This window comes from Myxocyprinus asiaticus, chromosome 19 (assembly GCF_019703515.2).
Source record: "Myxocyprinus asiaticus isolate MX2 ecotype Aquarium Trade chromosome 19, UBuf_Myxa_2, whole genome shotgun sequence".
Taxonomy (NCBI): Eukaryota; Metazoa; Chordata; class Actinopteri; order Cypriniformes; family Catostomidae; genus Myxocyprinus; species Myxocyprinus asiaticus.
Window position 1 is genome coordinate 33,674,057 of NC_059362.1, and position 12,857 is coordinate 33,686,913.

The 12,857-nt window shown below is 39.1% G+C and overlaps 1 protein-coding gene across 4 annotated transcripts in view; it reads right to left on the reverse strand.

Moving 5' to 3' along the window:
- Nucleotides 1–198: 198 nt before the first annotated feature.
- Nucleotides 199–12,857, reverse strand: part of LOC127456753 (hemicentin-1-like) — a 145,180-nt gene continuing 132,521 nt past the window's right edge. For 2 of the 4 annotated variants that reach the window (XM_051725311.1, XM_051725310.1), the window contains exons 101-106: nucleotides 12,300–12,413; nucleotides 12,089–12,214; nucleotides 11,590–11,718; nucleotides 2,055–2,174; nucleotides 1,802–1,928; nucleotides 201–1,461 (exon numbers count right to left, since the gene is read on the reverse strand). In XM_051725311.1, the coding sequence (XP_051581271.1) occupies nucleotides 1,095–1,461; nucleotides 1,802–1,928; nucleotides 2,055–2,174; nucleotides 11,590–11,718; nucleotides 12,089–12,214; nucleotides 12,300–12,413 (983 nt within the window). In that variant the 3' untranslated portion in view covers nucleotides 201–1,094. Of the gene's footprint in view, nucleotides 1,462–1,801; nucleotides 1,929–2,054; nucleotides 2,175–11,589; nucleotides 11,719–12,088; nucleotides 12,215–12,299; nucleotides 12,414–12,857 lie in introns of all 4 variants that reach the window. The other 2 variants (XM_051725314.1, XM_051725312.1) reach the window with 2 other exon arrangements.

Here is a 12,857-nt window from a genome sequence, read left to right on the forward strand (position 1 = left end):
GTTTAACAGAAGAATTGAATAAAAGTGCTTTTATAAAATTATAAACTTAACATTTCTGCCTTTAAACTCTCAAAAAATCGGCTCCATTCACTTCCATTGTCAGTGCCACTGTAACCTTGATTTATGCTTTTTTTTTTTTTTTTTTTTTTTAAGAAAAAGGAGGGACAAATCAAAATTATTTTTTGTGGTAATCAACATCATGCCAGAAATGCTGTCAATTGAGCTTAACTTGTATTGATCCTGGAATATTCCTTTAAGGGGAAGGTATTTGAATAAACCATATATGGTACACTTCGCCGCATAACTCACCTCACACCATTTGTGGCTGATTGAGGAAAGGTGTGCTATTTATATAAGTGTGCTATATTAAATGTAAATAACCCAGATTCTCTGCCCTAAACTACAAGTGAACCTAAAATAAATAGATTGTACATTTTTATTGCTTTTTTAAAAAAGGAATACAATAAAAAAAATTTAAAAAAATCCAAATGCTTATATACATATCATAAAAATAGAATACACCTTGATTAATGACTTAGTTACAAAAAAATACTCAAAATGTGTATGAACCTGTAAGGATAATGAGATATTGCTATTACGATCTGCATAATTATTGCTGGACAATACTCTCTTCTAGAGGAAAGGTAGTGCTTACCTGAGGTGGATGTTATTTTAACTTTTACTACATATGGCTCAACTCCATACCTTTTTTCCATCACGCTGTTAATCACAAATTTAAACTAATATAATAATTCTTCCATCTCATTTCATAGGTGGTAACTAATCAGATGGAGGGAATTGAGCCTCTCATATATTCAAGCAATTCCCAATAAGTTAATAGGTAGACATATGCACATGTATTAACCTCCCATAGTCTTGTAAAGTTGGTCTGCTGTACATTCTGACAAAGGAATCTTACCCATGCAGCCGAGATATGGCTGAACCGCTACCCCAGTCTGCGGTCTTAAGTTCTAAATGGACAGTACACCCTGAGTTCACATACACACTCTCACACAAAGACATACTTTTCAGTCATGAATTTACAAAAACTGCACCATTCTCTCTCTTCATGGGCTGGACGTAGTAAAGTGCTCTCAGTAGGGATAGGCTGAGACCGCAATGTAGACGATGAAGGTGGTCTGGTACTCTATCCCTCCGTCAGAGCTATAAGAGAGGGCTCGCACCTTCATACGGTACGTATGCGGTTCACGGAGTGGTCGGGTGGTGAACAGAACACCTTTGAGGTTTTCGTCTCTCAGGGCGAAGGGCAGACTTGTGTCCTCATCCACCACTGTGAAGGAGGTGCGGGGGTGGACAACTCCATCCTGGGTGTAGGCGACAAGCCGGATCAGGTCCTGGTTGGCGGCGATGCCAAAGGGCAGGGAGAGCAGTTTATACTCCAGTGCATAGGGGCTTAGGGTGCACTCCAGATCATTGGGTGGGCAATTATTCAGGCAGAACCTGAGAGGTAGAGCAGAACTTTAAAACAATCAATTAAAGGGATAGTTCACACAAAACTTTTGTCACCATTTATTCATCCTCATGTTGTTCTGAATCCATTTGACTTACTTTCTTCCATACAAAACAAAAGGAGATATTGGGCATCTTTTTTCCATACAATGAAAGTGAATGGTGAGTGTGGCAACTTTCTGCCTAACATCTTATGTTTTCCATGGAAGAAAGAATGTCATGCAGATTTGAAACAACATGATGGTTAATAAATGATGAGAGATTTTTCATTTTTTGTGTGAACTACTCCTTTAAGTAAAAGTAGGCAATGGCAAGAAAGTGGCCGTCTCACCCTGTGGCTGGATCTCTCTTGTAGTCGGGTGGGCAAGGTGTGTCAATGCACTGGAAACTCCCTCTCATGTTGAAACACATCCTGTTTGCACCACACTGAATATTCTGTTCCAAGCATTCATCTATGTCTTTCCATATAAAGACCGTACCAAAAATGAGAAAAACAAATGTTTTGAAATAGCACATTTTATTCTGCTAGCTTGCTCTCTAGAACCAAGCACACATATTGTGAGTACTTCTCTTATTTCTCTTACCTTGACAGGTTTTGCCGTTGGTTATAAGACGATAGCCATTGGGGCACAAACACCTATGGCTGCCTGGTGTGTTCAAACACTCATGTTGACATGTATCTCTTTGCTCACATTCATTAATATCTAAAGACAGAAACATTAAATTATTCATTATTCATTCTTAGGAAACTGTGTTATTTATGTGCTATGTGAGTCCCCTTGACTTACTGTACAACTGATATTTAACAGGATACTTAGTCACATTATTTGAAAAAGCATGTTTAGTGTTTAATGCAAAAAACCTTTTAAATAAAACATTAACTGGGCTCAAATCTGCTAATTTGGACATCCCCAGTCATCACTGATACATTTTATAGGTTCATGGGTTATTTGGAAAAATCGAATTGGTCCTACCTACAATTTGCTTTATTTGAAATTAGAATGTCATGCTTCCCATTTTATGGGAAGTTATGCTGTGAAAGTTAAAGAGAACTTGTTACAGAGATATATTATATTGCGTTATCATACACATCAATGATGCATGCTGAATTGAAATAAGATTGAAATTGCCATTTTTCCCTGGTATGGTTGACATGTTCGTGGAATTGCCATTTACTGGGAAATTTACCACATGTGTTGTTCACACATACTATCAAAATGGACATTTAAAGGTACTAATGATACAACTTCTCATTAGGGGAAATTGCCAGAGCAAAATTTACCAGTATTTTCAAAAGGGCTGTGTTCATGCATGACCTCTAACCTGAAAAATTGTGGTAAATGTTTTTTTTTTTTTTATTAAATGTTTTTATTGATTCATATATTAAACAAAGAAAGCAAAACATATACAAACAGAATCAATACTTAACCCACACTATTATACCCCCCCCCCCCCCCCCCCCCCAAATCCCCAACAACACCCCAGTGGTCACACATGAAAAACTAAAAAATATATAATAATCACACACACATTAACCACTACACCTCTCTCTCCACTGCCCCTCCCCGAGAGCCCTCCAAAAATGCTATATATTTGCCCCATTTCACCACAAACTAGTCCAAATTCCCCAGTCTTCTGGATGACCCTTCTTCAAAAGCCACCACCCTCCCCATCTCCGAGCACCACTCCTGAAATGGGGGCACTCCAGTCAACTTCCATCCCCTTAAATCTATTTGTCTGGCGATCATGACGCTGGTTAGGACCCAATTTTTTATGTGCTTATTCTCTATATTGATGACTGCCCCATCGCCTAAAATACAGAGTCTGGGGCAAAATGAAATTTGAGTGTCGAATACATCACACATAAAACTCTAAACCTTCAACCAAAATTCTTGGATCTTAACATACAACCAAAAGACATGGGTTGTGTCCCCATCTTCTGATTGACATCGCCAGCAGGTGGGTGTGTCTTTAAGACCAAGCCTATACAATCTAAAGGGGGTCCAATAGAATTGATGTAAAATCTTGAATTGCATAAGGCGCACCCTTGCATCTCTAGACGCAGACTTGACATTTTTTCAAATCCTAGCCCACACTCCCTTCTCCAATACCAAGTTTAAATCTTTCTCCCATAATCTTTTGATAGAACTTAAAGCTCCGTCCCCCAGACTCTGAATTAACAGAGAGTAATACACTGATGCCTCATGACCTTTTCCAAAAGCAGTAATCACCACCCCAGAGTGTCTGCCACTTTAGGGGTGTATGCTACTCCCAAAAATAGTACAGAGCAGGTGGCGCAGCTGTAAATACCTAAAAAACTGAGATCTGGGAATCCCAAAACATTGAGCCAAATTTTCAAAGGATCTCAACACTCCACTCTCATATAGGTCACAGAGTGTAGCAACCCCCCTCATAATCCACTCTGCCAGCAGAAAGGGGACTTATTAATACATAATTTTGGGTTCAGCCATATGCTCGAGGCAACATTTAAATAAATGTCCATTTAATTTGTTTAATACTTTTGTCCATACTGAGTGCAAATGCGAGATAACAGGGTGTAACTTAACTTCTCCGGTTAGTTTGATAGAAAGGCTTTGCAATGGCGAAATAGGGGCAAGAACTTCCTGTTCAATACAAAACCAGGAAGGGGCTTTCTCAGGTGAAAGCGACCAATGAGCCAAATGTCTGAGACCGAATGCAAAATAATAAAACAAAATCTTGGGTAGGCCTAGCCCACCTTTGTCAATCGGCCTATGTAACTTGATAAAATGTAATCTGGGACATTTACCATTCCAAATGAAGGACTTCGCTATGCTATCAAATTGCTTGAAATAAGAGATGGGGACATCTATAGGGAGAGACTGTGCAGGTAGTTGAATTTTGGAATACAATTAATTTTAATAACATTAACCTTCCCAATCATAGATAAATGTAATGAAGCCCACCTGCCCACATTGCTTGAAAACATTTTTATTAAAGGGTCAATATGAACTCTAACTAAATCACACAAATTTGCTGGGAATAAAATACCCAAATACTTAATGCCCTGTGTGGGCCACTGAAAGGCGCCCGGCTGAAAAGCCATTACCGGGCAGTACGCTGTCAGAGCCAAAGCTTCGGATTTAGACCAATCAACTCTGTATCCCGAGAATTTAGAAAAGGAATTAAGAATTCTGTGGAGGCAAGGCATAGATCTAGTAGGGTCAGAGACGAATAATAAAATATCATCTGGGTAAAGCAAAAGCTTATGTGCCCTAGCTCCCGCCACCACCCCTGGAAAATCATCTTCCTTTCTTTTCGCGGCTGCTAATGGTTCCAGGGCAAGACAAAACAATAATGGCGAAAGAGGACAACCCTGCTGGGTGCCCCTATCCAGAGTAAAATAATCTGAAATTAATCCATTTGTTTGTACCGCCACTACCGGGTATCTAAAAGTAACTTAATCCATCCAATAAAAGTATTCCCGAATCTGTATATTTCCAAAATCTTAAAAAGATAATCCCATTCTACCATATCAAATGCCTTTTCGGCATCAAGTGAGATGACAGCGACCAGAGTCTGATCATTCGCCACTGACCACGTTACTGATAAAAACGCCTAATGTTATCAGAAGAGCTGTGGCCCCGAATAAACCCCACCTGATCTATATGTATAAGAGATGTCATAACTTTACTTAATCAGTTAGCCAAAATTTCTGACAATATTTTTACGTCTAGCTGGATCAGGGAAATTGGACGGTAATTCTTACACTCGCTTAGATCTTCGTCCTTTTTAAGAATCAGACTGAACCGGGCTTGTGTCATGGTTGGCAGAAGCTTTCCATTCTTTAATGATTCCGTATAAATGTCTAGCAAAAGTGAAGCCAGTTCTGTAGCATAAGATCTAAAAAATTAAATGGCAAAGCCATCTGGCCCCGGAGCCTTGCCTGTAGGCAAGGCCTTAATTACCAAGCTCCTCCAAGGTTATCTCAAAATGTTTTTGCTCAGTCATCAGTTTAGGGAGTTCTAATGGTTCCACAAAGTTTCTAATATCTTCATCAGTAGATGAAGACGTGGAACTATAGAGATCAAGATAGAATTCTTTTAAAGCATTATTAATATCAAAATGGCCAAGTTAAATATTTCACCACCAACAGATTTCACTGAGGGAATGGTAAAAAAAGACTCTCTGCTTTATATATCTAGCCAAAATCTTCCCTGCTTTGTCCCCCGACTCAAAGTATGACTGTTTTGCCCTGAATCACCAAAACACCACCTTCCACGACAAAATAGTATTATATCTGTATTTCAATCGGGTCAATTCTCTGAGGCCATCAGACAACATTTGGTGCTTCAGCTCTGCCTCGGCACTTTTAATATTACCTTCCAACTCCACGAGTTCTTGTGCTATGGATTTTTTGATGAATGAGGCATACTGTATGATCCGACCCCTAAGAACCACCTTAAGTGCCTCCCAAGCCACGCCCACAGAGGATACTGAGGACCAGTTGGTCTCCATATAAACATTGATTTGAGCCTTTAGCATTTGTTGGAATTCAGGATTTTGCAAAAGGGATACATTAAAGCAGCAACTACATGATTTCTTTTTCTCCGTATGTGGCAACACCTCTAAACACACCAGGGCGTGATCTGAGACTAAAATGTTTCCAATTGAGCAATCAACAACTGATGAAATGAGAGACTTAGATATAAAAGAAATCTATTCCTGAGTAAATCTTATGGACTGATGAATAAAATGTTTGGTCCCTACCAGATGGGTTCAAAAGTCTCCAAATATCTGTAAGACCAAGATTTTTACACATCCTGTGAAGCGTCAATGTTGCACTAAGGGGCTTGCACACTTTTGCTTCACTATGATCAAGGACTGAGTCCATCAAAAGATTAAAGTCTCCTCCCAATATTATATCATGAGGGGTGCCAGCGGCTTGCAACATCCCTTCAAGATCTATAAAAAAGCCCTGATCATCAATGTTAGGTGCGTAAATATTAGCCAAAATAAGACTTTGCCCCTGAATTTCTGCTAAAACAATAATGACCTAATTTATCTTTAATCTGTTTGAGACATTTGAATTGCAGATGTTTACTTATCAGTGTAATGACTCCCCTGCTCTTACTTGAGCCAGCACTAAAGAAAACCTGTCCACCCCATATCTTCCCAAATTTTTCAGCTTCCTGTGGGGAAAGATACGTTTCTTGAAGAAACACTATATCATATTTCTTATGCTTAAGAAGAGAAATAACCTTCCTTCTTTTTATGGGGTGCCCCAACCCATTTACATTCCACATGGAGAGAGACAATCCACTCATATTAACATTTGACATTTTGAGATATGAGAAAAAAACAGATTGTGTGTCCAACATTAGAGCAACAATCAAACCCCGAACTTCCCCCAGAACCAAACAAACAGAAAAAATAAAAACACGCGCATTAACCCCATGCACGACAGCGGCAACTGGCGTCCATTCTTCTAAACTCAACAGTCCATGTACACCTACGAGAGACCCCGCGACAACTTTGCCTTCGGAATGCTCAAGTCTGGTGTTCCTATACAAATTTTATGAGACAGAATTACACAACAAAAGATAATCTATAAAACAAACTCCAGCCAATAGGTGGAATAAAAACAAAGAACTTGTAGATTCATCCACATAACTGTCCCGAAGGTGTGTTCCTCCACAAAACAAACTCCAGCCGCTAGGTGAAAACCAGCACTAATTATTATTTTTTAAATGCTAATTTTCCTCGGACAGTCAAAGAAATGTTCAGTGAGCCAGCCTATTTGCCTGCTACATGAGTGCAACAAATGACCTAATCACTCCAATGTCCTGCAAGAAATACTCCACAAAACAAACTCCAGCCAATAGGAGGCATAAGCACAAAGAACATGCAGATTCATCTACAACACTGTCATGAAGGTGTTTTATTCCACAAAAAAAAACTCCAGCCGCTAGGTGGAACCAGCACAAAAAGAAACAAGAAGGCGCTCAGTTCATCAAACAGCCAAGTGAATGATTCAGGCCCACTTGGCTGCAACTTGAGTACCACAAAATAACTTACTCACTCCATTGACTTTATGAAGGACAATGCTTGCTGTGGGCATGTGAATGTTTTACGGCCATGCTTAGCATCTATTCTCAATTTGGCCGAGAACATCAGTGCAAAAGCGACCTTCTGTTGATGTAAGAGTTTCTTGCATTCCTTGAATCGATCATGTTTCTCTCTTGTCGAATTTGCAAAGTCTGGGAACAAGAAAATGCTGTGGTTTTTCCTAGAAAGCCTTCCTTTACTCCTCGCCTCACGTAACATGTGATTTTTTTCGGATGATCTCAGAAATTTGGCTAGAATTGATCAGGGCCTGTCTCCCTCAGCGGATCGCCGAGCCGGAACCCTGTGAGCTTGCTCGATTTCCAGCTTATGGCCTGCTATGTCGAGCAGACTCGGAAAGAGCCCGTCCAGGAATGCAGTAAATTTTCTTGAAAACGCTGTATGTGTGAAAGGGGCTAATGATGCTGTTTACACTGGATGCATCTGTCACGATACGCCTTCAGTTGATGCATATCCCTTTTTTTTTTCTGACACGCTGCACAGCTACTCCAGTCACTTTATTAACCTGTCCTTCTTAAAATTATTTTACTTTGCAAATATCATATGTGTGAATTTCTTTTGCTATGGATTTTATTTGTTATATAGTACTGTGCAAAAGTCTTAGGCACATAAGATGTCTAACTAAAATATGTCTTAAGATGGTTATTTATATCTTTAGCTGTAGTGTGTCAATAGGTAATATACATTTTAGACTCCCAAACATTCCTTCTGCAAATAGAATAGAATAGAAGAACATATAGCCCTGCAACAGATGGCATGGCCCCACAGAGACTCCCACTGAACATCGAGTCAGTCTGGGATTACATGAAGAGACAGAAGCAATTGAGACAGCCTAAATATATAGAAGAACTGTGGCGAATTCTCCAAGAAGCTTGGAACATCCTATCTGCCAACAACCAAGAAAAATTGTGTCCAGGTGTCCCTAGGAGAATTGGTGCTGTTTTGAAGGCAAAGTTGGTCACACCAAATATTGATTTAGCTTTTTTTAATGTCTACTAGACTTTGGATGATGTTAATTGAAAAATGAAAACTAATTTTGAAGAAATCCTCACTATGCAACATTTTTCACAAGTGCCTAAAACTTTTGCACAGTACTGTACATTTAAATAACTTAATACATTTTAAATAATTTAAATCATCTTTTGTTTCAAACCAAATGCATATGTAGTTTTAGCAAAAATAACATTATACTTATTTAAACTTTATAATGGATTTCTGTTAAAAAATGTCTTCTTGAGCTCACAGCTGACTAATCTGTGTTTAATACATGTCATTTAGAAAGTACACTTCAATGCGTCCAGTGTAGACAGCCTCAATCGAATGAAATAAATGTATGTGTCTGGTGTAGACAGGGTGTAACAAACCACATTATAGTGATCATGAGGAGGTTACCCCATGTGACTCTACCCTCCCTAGCAACTGGGCCAATTTGGTTGCTTAGGAGACCTGGCTGGAGTCACTCAGCACGCCCTGGGATTTGAACTAGCAAACTCTAGGGGTGGTAGCCAGCATCTTTACCACTGAGCTACCCAGGCCCAGTATTTCATTTTGTTAACATTTATGAATGACCCTAATGTCATTCACAGAATATTGCAAAATAACACATATTGCATGCTTTTTAATTTTTTTGTATATCAGTAAGCATAACAGCAGTAGTTCACAACCTGCTAAGAGAAAGATACAGTATAACATACACTCACTGAGCACTTTATTAGGAACACCTGTACACTCTTATTCATGCGATTATCTAATCTGCCAAATCGCTTGGCAGCAGTGCAATGCATAAAATCTTTCAGATACAGATAAGGAGCTTCAGTTAATGTTTACATCAACCATCAGAATTTTGAAAAAATTTGATCTCAGTGATTTCGACAGTGGCATGATTGTTGGTGCCAGATGGGCTGATATAAGTATTTCTGTAACTGCTGATCTCCTGGGATTTCAAGCACAACAGTCTCTAAAGTTTACTCTGAATGGTGCCAAAAACAAAAAACTTCCAGTGAGCGGCAGTTTTGCTCCTTGTTGATGAGAGAGCTTTTGGAACTTTATTAGGACCATAGTGTTCCTAATAAAGTGCTCAGTGCTTTTATAGTATCATATCATCTGACCTGGCATATGACATTGACAACCATATGACAACCCAAGCTTCACTACAGCTCAGCAGTTATGTTTGTAGTTACCTAAACAATAGCCCTTTTGTGCCCTAAAACCAAGAGGGCAGGTATTAGTGTCCTTACGACTGCGTAGGGACACTAATGGGGCATTGGATGGTATGTTGGCTGCGTAGCACCCCCCGATGGGGGTGTATGAGTGGTAACTCTGGGAGGCCAGGCTATGGTAGTGCTGCTGGTAGGAGCTCCGATCAGTGGAGGACTGGGAGGTTCTGTACCCGTATGAGTAACTCTCATAACTGCGCATGCGCTCAATTCCGGCAAAGGACTTGCCATCGCCCACCAGGTGAAGCCCCGGTCGGCAGGAGCACTTGTAGCTGCCAGGGCTGTTCACGCACCGATAGGCACAGGGACCAGCTCACACTCATTTATGTCTGCTCTCAAAGCAAGCCCAACACAGAGAAGGAGAAATGGGGAAAAGCAAAAAAAAAAATAAAAAAATAAATCTAGGACAGAAGGAAAGGTACAAGGACAAGGAATGGAAATAAAGATGATAAAGATGAGCAGATCGAAGAAAATAAGAGGAGGGGGATGAGAAAAAAATACTGGGGATGAGCATTTTTCCCTCAATAACAGCATGTTTCACATGCAAAAATACTGAGTGAATTTAGTGATTGCTTATGAGGAGCATTGTTTCTCTAGTAATAAATGCAATTCGGTTCATAAGTGAATACGTTCTCAGTTCTGAAACTCTGAGGGAAGGTGTGTTCTGACAACTGAGAACAACCGAAAAAAACTTGAATGTCAAAACTGTCACTTGAGGACATTCAAGAAATGGGCAGCACAGCACTTCAGAAGGGATCTAAAGCAAGAGGTCAAAAGGTCAAAAATCAAAAGTGATAGACAAAGAGGGAGAACAGAGCCATGACAGTCATTCTGGCCTTGCTGTGAGAGTGGACCTACCAACCAGTACAAAATCCCCTGCCACTCTTATCAACCATTTGCCCAAATGTGCTCAATGTGCTAAAAGCACTGCAGCAACATAATGCTATGTGAAAGGAAGTGACACCACAGGTTGTGAATGCTGTTTGGATGCACTGCAAAAAAATCATTTTCTTATTCAGCATTTTGCCTTGTTTTTCAGTAAATTGCTTTTTCTTGTTTTAAGCCTCACTGATTTTGTTAGATTTAAGCTTAAAACAAGGAACAATTTGCCAATGCGGTACAAATAAACTTAATTCAAGATATTTTCTCTGAAAATAAGTGTTATTATCTTATGCAATTTTTCTTCTTAAGTAAATGTATCTTGTTTAAGGTGGTATAGATTTTTTACTGGAAAACAGGACAAAATACTGATTAAGAAAATTATTTTGTGGGCGGTCATTAATATAGGGGATAAATACATAAAAATTGGGTCCTAGCCAGTGTTATGATTGGCAGACAGATCATTCTTAGGGGATGGAAGTCGGCTGGAGTGCCCTCGTTTCAAGAGTGGCACAAAGAGATTGGCAGGGTATGTCATATAGAAGGCTAGGTAACTGATTTAATAAAATATGGGGCAACTATTTAGCCTTTTTAGAAGGTTCTCGGGGAGGGGATGTTCATGGGGAGGGACATATAATTTAATATAATTTGATTCTGTTTGTGTATGTTCTGTTACTTCAATCCTGTTTTTTTAATCAATAAAATGTTAATATAAAAAAAAAAGAAAATAATTTTGTATAGTGTGAGGGCTGGTTGTTGTTGCAGTTATAAAAAGTGACAGAATTAAACTGCAATGAGAGAATGAATAAAATGTTGAAGGTTTAATGCAGTTTCAGGTTTGTATTTGGTAGCAGACAGCAGAGCTTTTGGGTTGTTGGGAGAGGATTAGAGTTAGGTGTGGGGGAATTAAGCTACATACCAAGGCAGGGACGGCCCACGCCCTGAGATCGGTACCCTCTGGGGCAGGTGCAGTGGTAGCTTCCTCTGGTGTTTTCACAGATCTGATTATACCTGCACTGGTGTGTGCCATCATGGCACTCATCGATGTCTACAAGCAGAATTCAAATAATTAATCTTTCATTAACCTAAAGACAATAATTATTAACAAACCTTTACAAAATTATAAAACAATATTTCAAAAAGAGGAATTGTGCAATTTCTGCTACAATAGCAGCACCAAAAATTAATGGCCTCTGTGGGCTTCTGTATGTTTGGAAACAATACTTTTATTGTTTATTATTTTCAATTATTTTGGCAGTTCCGTTTGGTGCCACTAGAGTCACAGATATTAAACGCTTCACCTGCCTTGAAAGTTAGGTCTCATGCAACACAACAGTCCTCTAAGAACACTTTATGCCCAAAACATAGGCAACTTTAACAAGATAGGATAAAACTCTGAAGTGTGGCCTAACACAAACCTATGCATGTGCCATTGCCTCCTTTGGTCATGCCAGTAGGGCAGAGGTCAATGCAAGTGTATCCACCGCGTGTGTTTTTACATTGCTGATCTGAGCGACACACTCTCTGTTTGCATTCGTTTATGTCTGAGGAGAAAAAATAAATGTTTAAGTTGCATAGTCTTCAGTGTTACTAACCCTTCTACTAAGCTACATTACATTTGTAACACACCAATACAGCGCCGATTCCTGAGTTGGTATCCCGGTTCACATGCACAGCGGAAACTCCCAATGGTGTTTAGACAGTGTTGATGACAGGGGTTAGACTCTTGACACTCATTCACATCTATAAAAGACATCACAACAAGCAATTAAACAAGCAACTTCTGTATATTTATTTATAGCCAGAAGGCAGACATATGTTCTCATTAGTCATTAAAATAAGATATATAACAGTTTAGGTTATGCAGCCTTATAAAAATATACACTACCGGTCAAAAGTTTTGAAACACTTGACTGAAATGTTTCTCATGATCTTAAAAATCTTTTGATCTGAGGGCGTATGCTTAAATGTTTGAAATGAGTTTTGTAGACAAAAATATAATTGTGCCACCATATTAATTTATTTCATTATAAAACTAACAAAAACATTTCTTTTTAAAGTTTTTGAAATTGATGACTTGAACCAAATAATAAAGAAAAGCAGCCAATAAGTGCCCAAAATAGATGGGAACACCTTCAATACTGTTTAAAAAGCATCCCAGGGTGATACCTCAAGAAGTTGGTTAAG